General features: G+C 36.3%; 1 protein-coding gene and 1 long non-coding RNA gene across 3 annotated transcripts in view; one reads left to right on the top strand and one right to left on the bottom strand.

The window, feature by feature from the left end:
• LOC150077178 (uncharacterized) overlaps positions 1 to 23,297 on the bottom strand; it is a 184,452-nt gene that overhangs the window by 56,608 nt on the left and 104,547 nt on the right. The gene's annotated exons all lie outside the window — the stretch shown is intronic.
• LOC150077179 (uncharacterized) overlaps positions 1 to 23,297 on the top strand; it is a 187,800-nt gene that overhangs the window by 99,791 nt on the left and 64,712 nt on the right. For both annotated transcript variants that reach the window (XM_090386991.1, XM_090386990.1), the window contains exons 4-5: positions 186 to 660; positions 16,677 to 16,789. In XM_090386991.1, the coding sequence (XP_090243117.1) occupies positions 186 to 660; positions 16,677 to 16,789 (588 nt within the window). The remainder of the gene's footprint in view (positions 1 to 185; positions 661 to 16,676; positions 16,790 to 23,297) is intronic.

Raw genomic sequence — 23,297 nt, 5'->3', positions numbered from 1 at the left:
GAGGTAGTGTCCTACTTTTGCATTACAGATCAAGTAAATATTAAAGAAACAAGCATCATAATAGCTGGCTTTATTTATTTTTATGTATATTTAAAATTATTCAGTTTTGTTCTAATTTTATTATTATTGTTATTTTCTTTTCTGTTTTAAATGTCTTCAATTTGACATGCTTTTTTTTTTTGCAGGAATTAGTCCACAGATGTATCAGACCTCTTTAATAGCTAATGATCAGTGCCTTAATGAACAGGACATATCAGAAAAAAATGAAGGTGGTGATCAGATAGACACACCTGCTAGTGCAAATAAACAAAAAAAATATCATTCTAGTTGCTCATCACCGATTGATAGTGAAATGTTGCCTAACCAAAAAGAAGTGATTTCTCAGTGGGACGATGAAGAAGTAAAGAAAGTTGATGCGCTTTTCCCAAAGATGAAAATAAATAATAAATTGAAAAAGAATTATGAAAATCGTGATTTATCTGATGAGGATGGTCACCTTTTCAGCAACGTCACAGGAAGTAATAAAGCAGAACAAAGCCAGGAAATTCTATATAAAAAATACTTTGAAACTGATGAAGTCAATTTTAAACAAGAACATGAAGTTGATATTTTTGAAGAAATGAAAAATTCTAAAGAGCAATCAAATGGCATGACTGAAAGGTATAGTTTATATGCTTTTATTTTTAGCCATAAAAATTATTACAGAAAATAACAGTAATTTTCAAGAGTATTTTAATGTAAATAGCAAATCATCAGAAATTCCTATCTGATATGTTTTGTAGCTCGATGTGCTTAATAAAATATTAAGCAAAAATATTTTGCTTAATAAAATATTAAGCAAAATTCTGAATTATTCTAAAGTATAAAAAGTCAGTTTTTAACCAAATAACATAAATATTCATAAAGATAGAAAGCTAAAATAAAGATGTGCTTAAATTGAAATCAAACTTAAGAAATTTCACACATAGTTGGAATCTTATGCACAATCCACTTTGCTTCATTCATTTGTGCTGTCTAAAAACTGATTATATAATTTATACACTAGTGAAATTATAGTAATCTTATAATACCGTGATAAATCTGACTAAAAAAGGAATAGCAAATGCTTAGAAAACGGTAATCACCTTGTATAAATCTGCAATCAATTTTTTGGTAGATGGTGGCTAAATTTAGGTTGGAAGAAGCATTAAAAAGAACTAAGGCTGGGTGAAAATATTTTAAACAGATTTTAAAATGAGCGCAAGGAAGTAGAAATGCAGATCTCCAATCCTTGGTTGTCATAAAGAGGTTAAAAGACATAAATGAAAAAAAAAAAGAGAGAAGACCGGTGGTGCTGATAGTCGTTACAAGGGACTTTCGTTGAATAAACTGTCATCAGTTGGCAAATGGAAGAGAAGTGAGTGCGTGTTGTGTTTAAAGTTTATTTAAACTCCGGTGATGCTCTTTTTGACAGGTGGGAAATTTAGCCGCGAGAGGTTCCAGGCCGGTGAAAGGTTGAAGGGAAGTTTAGCGTTAATAATGTTGAGATCAGAATGGTGTCGGTACCATTCGATGGTGAGGGCTTCATATTGAAGAATTCTGTAGCTCGATCTAAGTTTAATAATGGTGATGGCAGAGTCAACAAGGGGGATGTGGTTGTGGGTTTGAGCATGGGTTGTTAACTCAGTGCAGGATTGACTTGTCTTGAAACTGTTGAAGTGGTAGTATGCGCGGGTATTGGAAGTTGTGGAGGAACCGAATTTGGTGGTAGTGCTGCCGATGTAACAGGTGTTGCAGTTTGGTTGGCATTTTATGAGATATGTTATATTATTGAGATCATTGATGGGATATTTGTGTGTATCTTTATAAGAATTAAATAGGGAACCTAGTTTATTGTAAGTGGAGAAGGTGAGGGAGATGTCGGTATCTTTGAATGTACGTCGGAATTGTTCTGCGAGTTCACTATGGTAAGGGAGAACTATGCGAGTATTTGTCCTGTGACTGTGTCTGGTGGGGTTATTAATACTGTTTTTAACGGTGGATATTGTGTGTTGGATGAGTTGAGGGGGGTAGCTCCTGGCTATGAATTTATCAGTAAGGTATTGAAGTTCATTGTTTAGATCGTTTTGTGAAGAGCTGAATTTGATAGCGTTGTAGATTTGGTTGTGTAGGACGGCTTTTTTGGTACTAAGGGGATGATGTGAAGTGAAATGTAGATATTTACCGGTGTGCGTGTTTTTTCTAAAAATCTTGGTATTTAAATTTGTGTCTGTTGTATAAATAGTGAGATTAAGAAAATTATTATTATTATTATTATTATTATTAGCCATATGGTGCAAGGAAGCCTGAGGCTTATGCTGCACCAGCCAAAAAAAAAAATTAATTTACCCTAGGACCCAGAGAGAGAGAAGTAGAAGGAAATCACCAAGAAAGAGAAGAATGATGATATCCAGCTCAGGACCCTGGGTGTGCCAAGCCCATACTCACCAGATGTCAGCCCCTGTGGTAATTAATCTGGTTGTCCGTTGCGATTTCGAGGGTAAGGTTTAGCCTGTCATGTATTGTATTGAATTTTAAAAAAAGATTGTCTATGGTTGTTCTGTTGCCTATTATTAGGATATCATCGGCGTAGCAGATGTATAATTTAATTTCAGAGGGGAAAGGTTGTAAAATTTGGTTTTCGATAGTGGCGAGATAAATTTCAGAAAGGGGAGCAGAAATGCCTAAACCCATTGGTAAACCAAATGTTTGTCGATAAATTTTATTGTTGAATCTAAAATATCTAGCATCTAGTAAAAGAGTGGTAAGTTCAAGGATGTGGTCAACTGAAAGAGAGGTACGTTTCGTTAAAGTGTCATCAGCTGTTAGAAGTAAGTACGCGTAATGCTTGTAGGGTGAAAGGGATATGCACATTAGTGTATAGGGATATGACGTCAAAAGAAGCTAATACGTCTTTGTCGGATATGGTGGTGTTGCTGATTTTTTGGAATGCTTGGTTGGTATTATTAATTTTGAATGTAGAGAATCGAGTGAGTGGGGGATAAAATTTTGACAAGGAAGGTGGATAAATTAGCAAAAACTGATCTACTAAAAGAAACGATAGGTCTTAGTGGGTGGCCAGGTTTGTGTATCTTGGTTATTCTGAACATGTGGGGCAGAATGTTGTTGCGAATACCTATCTGTTGTAATGTAAAGAGGTTGATTTCTTTGTTCTGTCTGAGTTTTCAAGTTTATTTTTAAGTTTTGTAATGTTGTGGTTGCTGTCATTGGTATATGTATCTTGGTCGGCTAAAATTAACTCCATTTTTTCTGTGTAGGTGTTCTTGTCCAGGATAACGATTGCATCTCCTTTGTCAGCTTTTTGGATGATGATATTTGGGGTTTTGCTTAGTCTTTGTAAATCCGAGAGTTGTTGTTTTTTTATGTTAGGGAGAGATGTGAGTTTAGAATTTATTATCCTGTTAGACTGGTGTATAAGTCGCCACTTATCGGGATGTTGATCGAGTTTAGACTGGAGTTCGATTATACAATCTTTTATTGGATAGTGTTGTTCTTTAATGGCAAAATTGAAGCCAAATTCTAGGTCGGAGAGTTCGGAAGGGTTGAAGGATTTTGAAGTGAGGTTAACGGTGGAGATTTTTGAGAGGGTTTTGGATGTGAGTGTGTTCCATTTTTTGGTGTGTTTTTGTGCTATGCGTTGAATGGTGGCGTTGATATGTATATCAACGTATATGTATTTATAAATGATATTGATGATGGTATATCAAGCTTAATGTCCAAGTTTGCAGACGATACAAAGGTTGGCAGGGTTGTCAAGGACACTACTGACACTATGCTGCTGCAACAGGATCTGGAAAGGTTGAGCAGATGGGCTGAGAGGTGGCAAATGAAGTTTAACATTGACAAATGTAAAGTACTACACATGGGAAACAGCAACCCCAGAGCAACGTATCAACTCTGTGGTACTACACTGACAGTGGTAGAGAATGAAAGGGACTTGGGGGTGGTTGTGCAGGCAGATATGAAGTTCTCTGAGCAGTGCAGACGGGCTGCAAGAGTAGCTCATGGAGTATTGTCAATGATATACAGGAATTTTTCCAGCAGGGATAAGGAGGTGATTATTCCATTGTATAAGGCAATGGTCAGGCCGCACCTAGAGTACTGTATACAGGTCTGGAGGCCTCATTTCAAGAAGGATGTAGAGCTGCTGGAACGAGTACAGAGAAGGGCATCAAGATTAGTGAATGGAACAAAGGGGTGCTCTTACGAAGAAAGGCTTAAGTTTTGCAAATTACAGTGTCTGGAGACTAGGCACAAGCGAGGTGATCTGATAGAGATGTATAAAGCCTTGAATGGTTTAAGCATGCTCAATGCTGATGGGATTCTTCCTCTAGCTCAGAAGAATCACCTGAGAGGGCATAAATTCAAATTGAGGAAAGACAGATGTAGGATAGACGTGCGGAAATTTGCCTTTAGCCAGCGGGTGGTTGGTTGGTGGAACAGACTTCCATCCCTTGTGGTGGAGGTTGATAGCCTAAATAAGTTTAAGGCTCAGCTGGACAGGTATTTTGAACGAACAGAGGGGTGAAGTGGAAGTGGGTTTTTTTTTTTTTTTTTTTTTGGCTGATGCTGCATAAGCTTGCTTTCTTGCATCAAATGCCTCTACTAATGCTAATGCTAATATTGTTGTGGTTAATATATTCAATCCAGGCGTCCGGTGGCATGTCTCTTTTGAGAAAGAATCGTAATTGGTGTATGCAGTTTAGAAGTTGGTGTCGTTTGTTAAATCTTTTCTTAAGTTCTTCATGTATGATCGCAATGGACGTGCGGTGTATGATACGTGGGTATTTTTTACAGTTATTTTTGGGAAATATGCAGGCGAATTTGGGGATGACGTTCTATAAGAATTTTTGTAGGAAAGCTATGTGTAATTTGTTGGAGAAATATTTGATAAGAGCTTTGGAGAGTTGTATTTTCCTATCAGGCATGTCTAAGGGCATCAGAGATGAGATTAGAAATATATAAAAGGTATTGACCCGGTGCAGATAAGGTGTTGATTATGACGTTAAAATATCTTATAAGTTTGACAATAGTGAAATTATAGTAATCTTATAATACCGTGATAAATCCGACTAAAAAATGAATAGCATATGCTTAGAAAACGGTACTCACCTTGTATAAATCTGCAATAAATTTTTTGGTAGATGGAAAATATTTTAAACAGATTTTAAAATGAGTGCAAGGAAGTAGAAATGCAGATCTCCAATCCTTGGTTGTCATAAAGAGGTTAAAAGATGTAAATGAAAAAAAAAAGAGAGAAGACCGGTGGTGCCAATAGTCGTTACGAGGGACTTTTGTTGAATAAACTGTCATCAGTTGGCAAATGGAAGAGAAGTGAGCACGTGTTGTGTTTAAAGTTTATCTAAACTCCCGTGATGCTCTTTTTGACACGTGGGAAATTTAGCCGCGAGAGGTTCCAAGCTGGTGAAAGGTTGAAGGGAAGTTTAGCGTTAATAATGTTGAGATCGGAATGGTGTCGGTACCATTCGATGGTGAGGGCTTCATATTGAAGAATTCTGAAGCTCGATCTAAGTTTAATAATAGTGATGGCAGACCCATGCTCAAACCCACAACCACACCCCCCTTGTTGACTCTGCCATCACTATTATTAAACTTAGATTGAGCTACAGAATTCTTCAATATGAAGCCCTCACCATTGAATGGTACCAACATCATTCCAATCTCAACATTATTAACGCTAAACTTCCCTTCAACCTTTCACCGGCTTAGAACCTCTCGCGGCTAAAGTTCCCACGTGTCAAAAAGAGCATCACGGGAGTTTAGATAAACTTTATATACAACACGCGCTCACTTCTCTTCCATTTGCCAACTGATGATGGTTTCAACGAAAGTCCCTCATAACGACTATTGGCACCACCGGTCTTCTCTTTTTTTTTTTTTTTTTTCATTTACGTCTTTTAACCTCTTTATGACAACCAAGGATTGGAGATCTGCATTTCTACTTCCTTGCGCTCATTTTAAAATCTGTTTAAAATATTTTCACCCCGCCTTAGTTCTTTTTAATGCTTCTTCCAACCTAAATTTAGCCCCCATCTACCAAAAAATTTATTGCAGATTTATACAAGGTGAGTACAGTTTTCTAAGCATTTGCTATTCATTTTTTAGTCATAATTTATACACCTAAAAGTTTTTTTTACATAAAAGAACAATATTCCACTTTTAAAAATGTAAAAAAAAGTTCATAAAACAATTCTCTGCAAAAGGTACAGTGATTTTGATTGGTTTTGCATCTTATTTTGTTATAAAAGAAATATAGCTTTATTATTTTGATCAGCCAGAATATTATCATCATTAATTACCTACAAATATGAATAGTTGTAGTTGTTAATTTTAACAACCCTGTATTTGTTCCCACTCTCCTGAGATGTGGGAATCTGGATATTGGTTCTCTCACATGATAATACATGCTCACACGTGCACTACTGTGTATCTAAACAGTTTTTGATCAAAAGACAGATCACTGTCATATCTCATCCACTTTATTGTGTAGATTTATCACCATTGAATTTCTTTTTGTTTCCACAGCTCAAAAGAGCCATGAAAGGTAGTTGCTGTGAGGCCTGTTCAGGAGACATTTTATGCATTCAAGCAACTGTGACAGAATGTATGAACAGAATTCCTGAAAATGGCTTCCAAAGTTACTTCAGTGACCTCCTGCAACATTGGAAATGTTACTTTGCCAGCATTGCTGGCTTTGGTGCAAAGGAAAACTACTGAAAAAAAGAGGGGAGGGGCATTAGTTTGTAAGTACCTTCCATGATTTTTTTTTATAAGATCAGTCCTGAAACTTTTGGAACAAAGGTTGTACATTGAACTCTCATGTCTCCACTAATTACAGCCTTCATATTTAACTTTATTATTAAGAAGTGTAAGGTTTTCATACACCTCTGTTAAGTGAACCAAGTGATTTGGAAGAGAAACATAGATATTTCCCTTATTACCATGATGGAGAAGGGAGTATTTCTGAGAAAAGTGTGGAATGAACTTTTCAGAGCATCTGTACCAAGAAAATGATGTTTTTGGAAAGATTGGGTATTTAGCTTGAAATCTTGATCTCAGGATCTCTGCAGAAGATTTTGGAAGATTCAGATCTCTTATGAAATCATTGAGCTGTGTTCACTTGCATTTTTCCATTGAGTAAAACATTCACTGTTGCAACATACATTACATTCAGAATCTAATAATGAAATTGTATTGGGAGTTTTTTGTGGAGAAGGCATAGAAATATTGGCCTTTATACACATTGGGTGTCATTGATGTATTCTTGAAAATGACTTCCAAAGATGTGGATACAAAATGTACTTTTTAGTATTATACCTTGCACTTTAGCTAAGCCAAATTATAAGTAACTTCTGTGTTCATGTCCAATCTCGAATATAGGAAAATGCAGAGACTTTCTCTTACCTTAACTCTTTCCTAACTGCTCACAAACAAGTCCAAATAAATCCAAACTTAATTTTGAAGTCTAATAGTAGAAAATTCATGTCTTATTCAAATGGTAGTTGAGCCTTCTTATCTCTTGCTAAAGCTATTAGGCTGCAACTTCTGTCCATTCACACTTGCATCTCTGTTGCATTCTGATGGTTCTATTGCTTCTTAATGTAACGATAAGCAACTTACTTTTCCCTCTAACTCTTTAGTTGATTATATAGGTAAACTTCTGCCATAAAATTGCATTCCATTCAGTGCTGCCCTTGGTTTTCAGAAAGATATTAGAACATAAACAATCGGCTTGGCACACCCAGGGTCCCGAGCTGAATATCATCATTCTTCTCTTTCTTGGTAATTCCCTTCTACTTCTGACTCTCTCTCTCTCTCTCTCTCTCTCTCTCTCTCTCTCTCTCTCTCTCTCTCTCTCTCTCTCTCAAAAAAAAAAAAAAAAAAAAAAAATTTGGCTGGCGCAGCAAAAGCCTCAGGCTTCCTTGCACTATATGGCTAACAATAATAATCTTGATGCAAAGAAGTGAAAGAAGTGTCTGGAATTTCTCCACTTGGAGAAATTTCTATGTCCCATCTAACTCCTATTTTGTGTTATTTTATTCTACTGCTCTTTATTATGTGTGGAAACTTGCTCATATTCCTCCAATTCCTAAAAGGGATGACAAATCTACTTCCAGTTATTGTCCTATTGCATTTACCTCCTCTTTTTCCAGACTAATGGAAAAATTCATTAGCTGCTAACTCTTACACTATCTTTAATCTTTCATTTGATTAATGATTACCAGTATGTATTCATTTTGTCGATTTACTGGTGATATCTTGGCTTGCGTTATGTACTTGTGTTATGGACAGGCATTTGGAGGGAATGGTGTGATTTTTTTTTTTTTTTTTTGGCTGATGCTGCATAAGCTCATACACTTGCTTTCTTGCATCACATCACTGCTACTACTTCTGGAAAAATTCCATTATTTGAACATTTTTAAGGATTTCAATCATGTGCGATAAAGGTTTTCTAAGTCATCATGTGGTCTTCTTCAGAGTTTTTCAGTTGGGTTGCCAGTTTCCTCTTGCAGTTCACTTTGCATGTTGCTGAAATTTCCAAGATTCTGTCAATTCTTTTTCTCCTGTATATTAATGATATTCCATTAACACAAAAATCCTGTCCATAATTTTGTTGATGGTGGTACACTAAATTCCATTTTCCAGCTCAACAAACCCTTCTGTTCTCTAAACAAAGAGATACAACTTCTCCATTTGTATCCCTTATCTCTCTTTGTTAAATGCTGATTGCTAGGTAATTCTCCAGTGGAGAGAAGAAAAGTTTAGCATTAGGCCTTCCAAATGCAGTCCTATCTTATATCTCTGAAAAGAAACCTGTTGATTTTACACTCATCATAAACAATATTCAGATTTCTATTCGCAACATCACATATTTTTACAGGGAGTAATCCCTGGATTCTAACCTTTCTTGACGTAAGCATATCATGTGTGCTGCTTCCTTTGTATTTTTGAAAGAAACTAGGCTTTTCCTTCTACTCTTAGCACTACTTTTGTTCTCAATAACTGCTCACAATAAAAATCATAAATTTGCCCTGTCATAGAATATTGTTCTCACATTCTAAATGGTGCCGAAAAAATCTCTTAGATTCTGTCTAAAAAAGAGCAGTTAGGATTATTGGTGATTCTTTTCTTACAAAATCACTCTGCTCCCTATCACACAGATATTCAGTTATTGTTGTGTGCTTTTTTCTATAGATATTTCCATAGACATTTTCCCTCTGAATTAGCATCTGTAATTCCACTGAGCCAGTCCAAAGGCATGCATCATCTAATTAACATCCATTCAAAGTTCATTTCCAAACTCAGTGACTTAACTCCCCATTCCCCATCCTTTCTTTATGTATTTCCTAAAAATTAAAGTCTGATGCCAACAAATATCTTCTGTCTTCTCAACTCTTGATCCATATGCAGTATGTTAGATGCTGTAGGTATTTGAATTAAATACCTTTTGTATTTAATTAGTCCAAAAAAGGTACTTGTTAACAGGAGAGATTGCTTCTACAGGGATGGGATACACTTAAATAGAAAGGGTGCAAGAATATTTGCTGATGCTATTGAGGCAGTGTTAGGTGGGTCGGAAAACTGCTAGCTTGGGGGGAGACAAAGACCAATAGATTGACAGTAGCCACTGGCAGAGGTGAAAGAGATTCTTGCACTGCTTCTATTAGAATGAGCAGAAGCCTGAAAAACAAGATGCATGGTATTTCAGAGACTGCTGGGAGCCATTGCGGTACAAGTAAACACATGGGTTGTGTTAGGGTAGCTAAGAATAGAAACAGGTGCAGGTATACTTGTGTGTACACCAATGCTAGGAGTTTAGTAAATAAATTTGATGAATTTGAGGTATTGCTCAAAACATCAAAGGCAGATATTGTTGGGATATCAGAGACGTGGTGTCACACAGATATAAGGGATGCAGAAATGCAATTTGGGGAGTACAACGTCTACAGAAAGGATAGACAGGATAGGAAGGGGGGAGGGGTTATGCTATTAGTTAAGAAACACATAAAAACCAAGGAAGTGAAGCCAGTCGACATCGCTGGACAGTGCAGTGTTGAGTCAGTTTGGTGTGACACGCATTGGGAGATCAAAATTGAGAGTAGGAGTGGGCTATAGGCCTAATGACTCTGATGAGTATAATAAGGAACTGTACAGGGAAATAGAGTGGGCCAGTAAATCAGAGAGTCTTATAATGGGAGATTTTAATTTCCCAGATATTGACTGGAATTTGGCGGCTGGTTACTCACACACTAGCAGGGCTTTTGTGGATTTATTGGATGATTGTTTTCTACATCAGCATGTTCGGGAGGCAACTAGAGGGAGTAATACTCTTGATTTGATTATCAGCAGTGATTCTTCATGCATTAAGAATCTGCAGATAAATGAACCACTAGGTGGCAGTGATCACAGTGTGCTGAAGTGGAATTTACTCAAAGAGGTAACTACCATTAGGGGTAAAGGGAAGGGTTATTGCTTCCGTAAAGGCGACTACGATGGACTGAGACAGTATTTAAATTCTATACAGTGGGACCAACTGATGATGTTACCAACAGCAAATTCAAAATGGGAAGCATTCAAAGAACTTATCTTGGAAGCTACTAGGCTTTACATACCAACTAAGAAATATTGTTCAAGGTTTAGGCCAAAATGGATGTCAGATGAACTAATGAGGCATATGGCAGAGAAGAAAAATGCATGGGATACTTACAAATTAACACATGACACAGACGCCTATGATAGATACAAGTTGATATGCAACCAAGTTACAAAGGAGGTTAGGCAGGCGAAGGCAGATTACGAGAAATCTTTGGGAAGGGATGCAAAGAAAAACAGCAAAGAGTTCTTTACTTATGTAAACTCTAGAAGGAAGGGGATGAATCAGATTGGTCCACTTGATATTGATGGGTCAACTGTTGATGATCCTGCTCAGGTAGCTAACAAACTAAATGAATATTTTGCATCGACATTCACACATGAGGAGTTATTCAGCAAGGGGAATGCCAGAGGTGTATTCAACTCTAGCAGTAAGCTACAGAATCTTGAAATAACTGGGAGTAAAGTGGAGGAGAAACTGTTGAAGATAAACACAAGAAAGGCACCCGGGGTGGATGGGATCTATCCAGTTATATTAAAGGAGGCAGCAAAGGAAGTAAGCAAACCCTTAGCCATAATTATGAGAGCTTCCTTGGACTCAGGGGAGGTACCCATAGACTGGAAATGTGCAAATGTGACCCCAATTCACAAAGGAGGATCAAAGGCTGACACAAGTAATTATAGACCTGTGAGCTTAACTTCTGTTCCAGGAAAATTAATGGAGGCACTGGTTAAAATAGCACTGCAGGATCATTTAGACAAGACTTCAGTTATAGCTCAGACACAGCATGGTTTTGTTAAGGGGAAGTCTTGCCTGACCAACTTGATTGGATACTATGATGCAGTCACAAAAGAACTGGATGCAGGGAATAACTTTGATATTATATACTTGGATCTTAGAAAGGCTTTTGATACTGTTGCACATGGAAGACTGCTACACAAATTGGAGCAGTGTGACATTGGAGGCAAATTGCTGCTATGGATAAAGGGGTGGTTGAGGGGGAGAAGACAGAGAGTGGTAATCAATGGACACTGCTCATCGTGGACTAATGTTATTAGTGGAGTCCCTCAGGGCTGGGTCCATTATTGTTTTCTGTATTTATAAATGATATTGATGATGGTATATCAAGCTTAATGTCCAAGTTTGCAGATGATACAAAGGTTGGCAGGGTTGTCAAGGACACTACTGACACTATGCTGCTGCAACAGGATCTGGAAAGGTTGAGCAGATGGGCTGAGAGGTGGCAAATGAAGTTTAACATTGACAAATGTAAAGTACTACACATGGGAAAAAGCAACCCCAGAGCAACGTATCAACTCTGTGGTACTACACTGACAGTGGTAGAGAATGAAAGGGACTTGGGGGTGATTGTGCAGGCAGATATGAAGTTCTCTGAGCAGTGCAGACGGGCTGCAAGAGTAGCCCATGGAGTATTGTCAATGATATACAGGAATTTTCCAGCAGGGATAAGGAGGTGATTATTCCATTGTATAAGGCAATGGTCAGGCCACACCTAGAGTACTGTATACAGGTCTGGAGGCCTCATTTCAAGAAGGATGTAGAGCTGCTGGAACGAGTACAGAGAAGGGCAACAAGATTAGTGAATGGAACAAAGGGGTGCTCTTACGAAGAAAGGCTTAAGTTTTGCAAATTACAGTGTCTGGAGACTAGGCACCAGCAAGGTGATCTGATAGAGGTGTATAAAGCCTTGAATGGTTTAAGCATGCTCAATGCTGATGGGATTCTTCCTCTAGCTCAGAAAAATCACCTGAGAGGGCATAAATTCAAATTGAGGAAAGACAGATGTAGGATAGACGTGCGGAAATTTGCCTTTAGCCAACGGGTGGTTGGTTGGTGGAACAGACTGCCATCCCTTGTGGTGGAGGTTGATAGCCTAAATAAGTTTAAGGCTCAGCTGGACAGGTATTTTGAACGAACAGAGGGGTGAAGTGGAAGTGGGTTTTTTTTTTTTTTTTTTTTTGGCTGATGCTGCATAAGCTTGCTTTCTTGCATCAAATGCCTCTACTAATGCTAATGCTAAAAGGTCAGTACCTACTGATAACCACTTTCTGTCTTCTACTCAACCGTCCCTTTATCTATAGTAGCAACTTTCCCTTGGTGCCACTCTGCTCCAATTTGTATAGCAGCCTTTTATGTGCAACAGTATTAAAGGCTTTTTTTTGAAATCGAAGTATAGAATGTCAAAATTAATTTTTGCATCCAGTACCTTTGTTGCTTTATTATAATACCCAGTCAGATTGGTCAGACAAGATCACCCCTTAACAAATGCTTGCAGTGACAACAGTATAATTGCATTCCTGCCTAGATGGTCCTGCATTATTTTCCCTGAAACAGAAGTCAAGCTAACAGGTCTGTAATTAGTCATGTCTCCCTTTGTGAATTGGGCATACATTTGCACATCTCTAGTCCATAGGGACCTTCCCTGAATCAAGGGATGTGCTTATAATCATGGCTAAAGGTTTGTTACCTCTTTTGTTGTCTCTTCTAATATAACTGAAGAGATCCCATCCACCCTGTGTGTCTTTTTTACATTTAGCTTCAACAGTTTCTTCTCAACTTTCCTCTCAGTTATCACAAAATCATTCAGCTCCCCAGAATGACTCACTTCTGGCGTCCCTATCACTAAAAAATTCCTCCCGTGTGAATGTAGATGCAAAATGCCCAATCAGTTTGTCCATAACCTGAGCAGGATCACTGAAAGTTAATCCATTCATATCTAATGGACCACTGTGATTCAACCCTTCCTTCTACTGTTTGCATAAGTAAAGAAGCATTAGCATTAGTAGAGGCACATGATGCAAGAAAGCAAGCTTATGCAGCATCAGACAAAAATTCTCTCCCATTTTGCCCCTCCGTTCATTCCAAATACCCGTCCAGCCCAGCCTTAAATTTATTTAGGCTATCAACTTCCACAACAAAGGATGGAAGTCTGTTCCACCAACTACCTGCTGGCTAAAGGCAAACTTCCGCACATCTATCCTACATCTGCCTTTCCTCAATTTCAATTTATGCCCTCTCAGGTGATTATTCTGAGCAAGCAGAAGAATCTCATCAGCATTGAGCATGCTCAAATCATTGAAGGCTTTATACTCCTCAATCAGATCACCTCGCAGGTGCCTAGTCTCCAGACACTGTAATTTGCAAAACTTAAGCCTTTCTTCGTAAGAGCACCCCTTTGTTCCATTCACTAATCTTGTTGCCCTTCTCTGTACTCGTTCCAACAGCTGTACATCTTTCTTAATATGAGACCTCCAGACCTGTATACAGTACTCAAGGTGTGGCCTGACCATTGCCTTATACAAGGGGATAATCACCACCTTATTCCTGCTAGAAAAATTCATGTATATCATTGACAAGACACCATGAGCTACCCTTGCAGACTGTCTGCACTGCTCAGAAAACTTCATATCTGCCTGCACAATTACCCCCAGGTCCTTTTCGTTCTCTACCACTGTCAGTGTAGTACCAAAGAGTTGATACGTTACTCTGGGGTTACTGCTTCCCATATATAGTACTTTTCATTTGTCAATGTTAAACTTCATTTGCCACCTCTCAGCCCATCTGCTCAACTTTTCTAGATCCTGTTGCAGCAGCGTACTGTCATTAGTGTCCTTAACAACCCTGTCAACCTTCGTATCATCTGCAAACTTGGACATTAAGCTTGATATACCATCATCAATATCATTTATAAATACAGAAAACAACAATGGACCCAACACTGAACCCCAAGGGACTCCACTAATAACATCAGTCCACTATGAGCAGTAACCATTGATTACCACTCTGTCTTCTCCTACTCAACCATCTCTTTATCCATAGCAGCAATTTGCCTCCAATGCCACACTGCTCCAATTTGTTCAGCAGTTTTCCATGTGCAACAGTATCAAAAGTCTTTCTAAAATCCAAATATATGATATCCAAGTTATTCCCTGCATCCAGTTCCTTTGTGACCACATCATAGTACCCAATCAAATTGATCAGGCAAGACTTTCCCATAACAAAACTATGCTGTGTCCGAGCTATAACTGAAGTCTTGTCTAGATTGATCCTGCAGTACTTCTTTAACCAGTGCCTCCATTCATTTTCCTGGAGCAGAAGTTAAGCTAACAGGTCTATAATTACTTGTGTTGCCCTTTGATCCTCTTTTGTGAATTGGGGTCACATTTGCACATCTCCAGTCCATGGGTACCTCCCCTGAATCCAAAGCTCTCATAATTAGGCTAAGGGTTTGCTTACTTCCTTTGACACCTCCTTTAATATAACTGGATAGATCCCATCCATCCCGGGTGCTTTTTTTATGTTTATCTTCAACAATATCTCCTCCACTTTCCTCTCAGTTATTACAAAATCATCGAGTTCACTGCCAGAGTTCAATTCACCTCTGGCATTCTCCTCCCTAAATAACTCCTCATGTGTGAATGTAGATGCAAAATACTTATTTAGTTTGTTAGCCACCTGAGCAGGATCATCAACAGTTGAACCATCAATATTCAGTGGACCAATCTGATTCATCCCTTTCCTTCTAGAGTTTACATAGGTAAAGAACTCTTTGCTGTTTTTCTTTGCATCCTTTGCCAAAGATTTCTCATAATCTGCCTTTGTCTGCATAATCTCCTTTGTGACTTGGTTACAGACCAGCTTATATCTATCATAAGCTTCCATGTCACCCATTAATTTATATGTAGTTTAATTTTGCTGCCTTTACTGTTTTTCTTTGCAGTCTTTGCAAAAAGACTTCTAACAATCTGCCTTAGCTTGCTTAACTTCCTTTGTGACTTGATTGCCAACTAGTTTATATCTATAGGTATCTGTATCACCTAATAATTTATATACATCCCATGCTTATTTTTTTTTTTTTTTTTTGTGCCCTGAACTATATCTTTTAGTTGGTATAAAAAGCCTAGTGGCTTCTACAATAATATGCCTGAAAACTTTCCATTTAGAATTTGTTGTTGGTTATTTCATCAGTTGAGCCCATTGCATAGAATTTAAAATCTGTCTGAGGCCACTGTAGTCACCTTTACAAAAGCGAAAGTCCTTTTCCTTACCCTTGGGAGTAGTTATATCTTTAAGTAAATCCCATTTCAATACTTTTGTGGTCACTGCCACCTAGTGGGTCTTTTATCTGCAGATTCTAAATGCATGAAGGGTCACTGCTGATGATTATATCAAGAGTATTGATTTCTCTTGTTGCCTCTCTAATGTACTAATGTAGGAAAGAGTCATCCAATAAATCCGAAGGACTTGCTACTCTGTGAGTGACCAACCCACAAGGCCCAGTCAATATCTGTAAAGTTCAAGTTCCCCATTTTAAGACATTCTGATTTACTGGCCCCTTCTGTCTGTTTCTGCAGTTTGTTTTACTCATCATAGTCAGGCCTATATCCTACTTTTATTTTTGTTTTCCCATTGCTTATGTCACACCAGACTGACTCAACAATGTACTGGCCTCTCATGTCAACTCTTGTTGCCTCTTGTTTTGGATGCATTGCTTCACATTTTATGTACCCCTTAACTAAGAGCTTAACTCTTCCATTTCCTGTCCTTTCTCTACACATTGTAATCCCCAAATTCAAACTCTGTATACTTGATATCTGAGTGAAGCTTCATGATAGGTATATTACCCATGCCACTTATGTATAACACCAGTCATGCTTTAAAGTATGATTGGTGAAAGGGTGTTAATGGAAGTGACATGAATGAAATATCACTTTTTTTGTAATGCCCCCAGTTAATACATGAAAATACTGTAATCCTTCTTTAAATTAATAGTGCACTTGTTACTTGTGTTTATCTGATAAATGTCTGATAGACATTTATCAGATAAACACAGTTGAGGCTACACATGTAAATAGTGTGTGCTTCCACTAATGTCAGTTAAATTTATTATAAACATTTCCTTTTATTATGCATATAAATTAAACAGTAAAATGATTTACTTGAAAATTTGTATGAATTGTTACTTTACAAAATCTTCATAGGGCTTTTCTGTTTTTTTCAGAAAATTGGATGCTGGTTTATTTGATGAAATGGACAACTACCATTCTAATGTATTGTTTGCTCATGTGAAAATGGAAAATACTCAAAACTCATTGAATGATTTACCCAAACAGAGTAAGGCATTATTTAAAAATTTTCTGGTTATTGTTGAATATGGTTCTTTTGAGTAAGGTACAGTCAAAGTAAGAAATATTCTGGCTGATTCTAATCAAGAATGCTTTTATGTTAAGTAACAGAATACATGATAATGTTTTTCAACATTTTTAAGTCTCCAAGGAAATTACTCAAAAAAGCTTTCCCAGCAGCAGATTATATGAAAGTGCAAAGGGTTACCAAACTTTTAACCCTGGATATTCCTTACTCTTGGGAGTAGTTATATCTTTAAGTAAATCCCACTTCAATACTTTTGTGATTACTGCCACCTAATGGGTCTTTTATATGCTGAAAAAGTTTGGTAGCCTTTTTTGAAAAGTATTCATGGATGAATATATTTACATTTTTTCAAGCTTGTTTGAAATAAAGTGTAGATTTATGTATTAGTTATCATTTTAAAGCTTCCAGTATGTGCTCTCATCTGTTATCTGTGTTTCCTTCCAACTAGTAGTAGATGTAGTTTTGATAGATGGCAGCACAAAAATGGCTTTGAAAATTGGAGATGTTTTCAATTGTTAGCTTCAGTTTTCTGATTTCAACTCAAAATTGAAATTCTCTGCATTTCAGATACAGTTGATGAAATTAAATCAAGTGATAAATAAATAGAAAAATGAAGATTTTTTTTTTTTGTTTAAATTTTTTTTAAAATTCTTCTTTGTAAAACAAAAATCTCTGCCCAATATTAGTTTTTTTTAAAAACTCTAATATTGGGCAGATCTTATTTTTGCTTCTCTGCCCAATATTAGAGTTTTTAAAAAAAACTAATATTCGGGACAGAGATTTTGCATTTTACAGAACGCAATTCTTGAAAAAAACACTTCTCAAACCCATACAAAAAAAAAAACCCTGCTTACCAAAGCTTATTTGCTAATGACTCATTTTATTTGCACTGAAAATTAATTTTTAATAAAACTTAATAAGTGAAAACTATTTACAAATAGCTCAATGTTTCAAGTGGAGTTTATTACTAGCCATCATCGTGAGAATACTAAATTTATATTAAAAGCACAATTATGGCCAGGAATAATGATCAATTGAAAATTTGACATTTAAGCTTGTTTTTAAGTAGTTTTTACTTATTTACTTTTTATTAAAAAATTTATTTTCAGTGTAGAGCAAGTGTGAATCACTGAGTGAATCCAATATGTTATCCTGCATTATGAGTTATAAAGACTGTAATAGCTGATGTCAAATTTTAATTATGCAGAAATCTAAGGAAAATGAAAAAAAGGAATACAGTTAATATTGTCACTGGTTTTTTAAAATTTTGTTCAAAATAGTATAATTTCATTCAATTGAATGAATAGTAGAGTGCAAGAAATCCAGTTTTTATGAGCACTGCATACACACCTTAAAAATTGGAGCCTGGTAGTGTCCTGTTTCAAGTTAATATTTACAGCCACTCCCCGACTTACGTAAGGGTTGCGTTCCGTGGAACTCTACATAAGTTGTAATTTCCCTAAATGCTTATGCAGCACTCGCAAATTTGATTGAAGCAAAAAAGAAATGTTCGGCGAACATGTAAATAGAATTATTTATTCATTTTTTTTATCTCATGTGCAGGAAAAATTACAAAATTGTACAAAATTACAAAAATTTCAAAATTATAAAATTACAAAAAGAGAGAGGAGATATCAGCAAGTTTTACCTTTCGAGCATCGTTGCCAGAATTAACTCTCCACCTAATAAGCACGCTGCTGCAGAAGTTGAGGGCTGTGGTGATTTAGAAGGGGTTTTTTTCCAACACATCACAAAATTTCTCTGCAGCTGTAGAGACTTCACCGCATACTTTAATGTTTTGGAAACCAGCACAATTCTTGAACCTATTAAACTACCCATTCCTTGCCATGAACTTGGCTTGGGGTTCGCTATACTTATCCTTAATATCTTCATAAATACTTGCACTGCTTTTGCTTGAATGTCCATTGGACTCAGGGCACTTGCTTCTGAATCTGATTTTCCATCCATATTATTAATAGCTTTTCCATCTTTGATATAGCACCTGAATGCTGTTTTGTGATCACTGTTGATCATAAATGCGTTGATCCTTTAACATGTTCTTTTATACGTTTACTGTCCCTTAAAATAGTATTCACTGTTGAAGCAGAGAGACCTAATTCCATGCAGTAGATGACAAACTTTGTCCTGCTTCATACTTCTTAATTAATCATCTTCATTTCTAAATCAACTTTGTTTTATTTGCCAGCACTTGCACTTTCCATTGGTCCCTTTCCCTTCACCATTGTAATAAGTAAATAGGAATGAAAAGAAGATTCTGAAATTTTATTTGTTTTTTATATGATTGAAGATTTCAGTGAAGGGGAACTCATTTCATCATAATACCGTAACGTAGAAACCCACAGAATTCCAGTTATCAGTATTATTGCAAATACAATAAGATCGAGTTTACTACCCATTTATAATAGATTGTGCTAACAGAAAAGCCCAATAAACTGGAAAATGCAAATTGTTTTATGGTAGTGACCTCTAGAAATGTTCTTTAGAAAAATATTGTAAAAGCATTCAAAATTTATTCTTATAATAGAACATATGATAACGATGAAAGTGTAGTGCAATTTCCATTATAAAAATGACCTTTTAGAGAGAGAGATAAATAGCTTAGTTATATAGCAAAAGTTTCAACTTCCATGGTCTTGGAATGAATTACCAAAAAAAGCAATGTGTTATTGGGTTCACATTACGATATTTTTGCAATACCTGCATTTATTCTGACGGGATGCAAATATGTTTCCACGATTTTAAGTTTGCACTGGCCAGCAAAAACTTACGTAAAGTCGAATTTCCGTAAGTTAAGTATTATGTAAGGCAGGGGAGTGGCTGTATTAGTAGAACTTTTTTTTTTTTTTCAGAAGAATATTAAATGCAGAACACTGAGACATTTATAGCACAATTTGTTCCCTTAACTGAAAGTTGGTGAACAGAGCTACTGGTTCCAACAAAATAAGATAAATTCAAACACAACAGTGGGATTGTATAAGAATATTCAGGTAGCTACATTATTTAAAAGTATTTGAAGCTATCAAGATTTCCAGACTCATTACCTGGTCTAATACTAAAGTAGATAAAATAACACTGTCATCAGATTTACTAATTAAGTGATCTGAATTTGGAATTACAAGGAAAAAGTAAAAATGTGGGTGACATGATTAGTAGTATTTCTGCATATAAATATCAATTTTTGCCAATGGCTAAGGATCTCAAAGAAAAAAAAATTCAATCATTTTGCAAATATGCAAGGTCATTTGGAAAAATATTCTGTTTTTGAATTTAATAGTGAGAAATATGTTTCTGAAATTGAGAAAGTTGTGGATGATTTGAAACCAGATTCAGTGATTTTAAAACAATTGAAGACATTGTTCAATATATTTCTTATCCATTTCTTATCATAAGGTTAGCCTTAAGGCTGTGCTATTACACAATGGAAATATACTGCCTTCAATACCTCTCACGTATGCCGTCCACAAAAAAGAAACATACGCAAACATGGAGAACATCCTCTTAGGTGTACAGAAGTATGAGTGGTAGATATGTGGTGATTTAAAGATAACTGCAATTTTATTAGGACTACAAAAGGGTTACACTAAGTATTGTTGCTTTCTCTGTGAGTGGATAGTCGTGCCAAGGATGTGCATTACGAGAAGAGGAGTTGGCCTCAACAAAAATCATTAATACGTGGAGTGAAGAATGTAGCATTTGAACCTCTGGTAGATCCAAATAAAGTTTCACTTCCACCATTCCATATCAAACTGGGGCTCATGAAAATTTCATGAAGGTGTTGGCAGTGAACTGTCCTGCATTCACATACTTGCAAGAGAAATTCCCAGGACTTGGTACAGTGAAGATTGAGTCAAGCATTTTCATTGGTCCATAAATAAGGCAACATTTTAAAGACAGACAGTTCAAATGTGACCTTAGTTAGTGAGAAATCACCATGTAAAGCCTTTCAAAATGTTTTGACTAGTTTTCTAGGAAATGTTAAAGCTGACAACTACAGGCAGCTTGTGGAAGATCTCATTACTACTTATGAAAAACTGTGGTGCAACATGTCATTGAAGATTCATTTCTTGCACTCACACCCAGATTTATTCCTGCTAAACTGTGGTGCCATCAGCAACAAACATCGTGAGCACTTCCATCAAGACATCGCAGTGATGGAACAAAGGTACAAAAGCCAATGGAGTGCCATCGTGTTAGCAGATCATTGTTGGACAGTGAAAAGGGATGCTCCCAAAGCTGAATACAAGCAAAAAGCGAAAAGGTCACATGTTTGATACAGGTATGTTCGCAGCTACACTTAACTGCCATATAAATAAAAAAATACTTCGTATAAATATAAAAAATTACTTTTCAAAAGCAAGAACCAATTTGCCATTTTAAGCGCTATTTCCGTGTTTAGCACCACAAAATCTATAAAGATTTATAGATATATTTATATCTATAAATTTACTTTCATGCCCGTAACAAGATATGACCCAAAATTTGTTGTTCAGTGTAATTTAACATAAGCAAAGGATGTATGAAACTGTAAACTAAGCTTTTATAGCACTCTCTAGACAGTGCAATTGATGCTAAGAAAAATCCCAGTGACAATGCAAATATCTCATGGTTCAGTGTGCTGATATTGAGCAGTTGTTCATTTCATGCGCCTTTCTTTTTACAGTGCATTTATTGACTGCAATTGAATGAGTGCATATTTGCATTAAGGCACAACTTTTGCAGTTCGCTTTGATGTGAGTTTGTGTTCTGGCAGCAGATATATTAATCTCCTCCAATAAACAGTGAGGTACACAAACAATAGATTTAATTCCACACAGCTATTTTTTTTTTTTTTTTTTTTTTTTTTTTTGCTACTATCATAACTTTATCAGCTGTAGAGAGACTGTTTTTACAGGGATGGGATACACTTGTGCCTCTACTAATGCTAATTCTTAAATAGAAATGTTGCAAGAATATTTGCTGATGCTTTCAAAGCAGTGTTGGGATTCAGGAAACTGCCAGCTAGTTTGGAGGGAGATGACAGACTAATAGATTAACAGCAGACAGAGGGGTAAGTGATTCTTACACTGCTTCTCTTGGAATATGCAGCAGCCTGGAATGCAAGGTGTTGGGGATTTTAATACCCATTATGTATCCTCATGGAACAGGCAAATACATGGGTTGTATTAGGATTACTAAGAGTAAAAACAAGTGCATGTATTGCTAGAAGCATAGTATATAAATTGGATGAAGTTGTAAGTTACGACTTACTATTTATGCCGCTATTGTGTATCTGTGTTTTGGCGTGAATATCTTAGCATGTAACAAGTAGAGTAGTGGAATAGTGGATTAATTGTGATAAATAAGTAGCGAGAAGATTCTAATCACTTGTTGGGCATATATCTTTTTGGGTTTAGCTAAGGAATTTTACTTTTTAGTGAGGATATAACTAATTTAACACTGTGATTGTAACAGTGTATCTTTAACTTGATAGCTTAAGGTATCAATTAAATAGATCGTACGTATAGCTTAGCTTAATTTTCAGCACTCACCTCATGAGGTGAGGTGAGTGCTGAAAATTAAGCTAAGCTATACGTACGATCTAGTTATTACATTACAGCACATAAGGACTCCTTAAAATATCAAGAGGTATCAATTAAATCAATTACGGTATCAATTTAAAGTAATGTAAAACTTGATAGCATAATATGTATCACTCCATTTAGGAATCTATTAGCTTACTGTAGTATTATCAATTAAATTTATTAATTTTCATTGAATCGCAAACAACGGAATTGGAGACAATAAAACAGAGGTGCAACAGGGATGTGGACTGTCCCCACTTCTATTCAACACATATAAATCATATTATAAGAGAATGGAGGAAAATCTCCAAGACAGGCATTTAAATTAGCCACAAAGCAAGAATAGACATACTGCTTTTTTGCTGATGACCAGGTTCTAATAGAAAAAAATGAGACCTCATTACAGAAAGCCATCTCCTCATTAAACAAAATGGCATATTCATTTGATATGGAAATTTCAACTTCAAAGACAAAAGTGATGTCATTTAAATAAAGAGATCCAATAAGAAGCAAGATCTGCATTGGTAACAATATTATAGAACAAGTTAATACTTTCAAATACGCCGACCGCGCTAGCCGGGTGGGTAAAGTGCCTGCCTGGCAACCCAAAGGTCTCGGGCTTGGTTCAGAGTAGAAAATGGAAAAACCTTGGGGGGGTGTAATATGGACACAGAAGCCAATGCGCCAACAACTAACAAAAAAAAAAAAAAAAAAAAAAAACCTTTCAAATACCCGCCAACAACTAACAAAAAAAAAAAAAAACTTTCAAATACCCAGTATACCACCTGTCTTATGGAAAAGAAAATGATATTGAGCAAAATATGAATAATTACATAGCAATAACTAAAACTATAAATCATATTTTCATATCTAATCTGGTGCATAAG

This window comes from Mastigoproctus giganteus, chromosome 12 (assembly GCF_048544385.1).
Source record: "Mastigoproctus giganteus isolate SK-2022 chromosome 12, ASM4854438v1, whole genome shotgun sequence".
NCBI lineage: Eukaryota > Metazoa > Arthropoda > Arachnida > Uropygi > Thelyphonidae > Mastigoproctus > Mastigoproctus giganteus.
The sequence above is the reverse complement of the archived record's forward strand: the minus strand, read 5'-3'. Positions and strand labels throughout refer to the sequence as shown.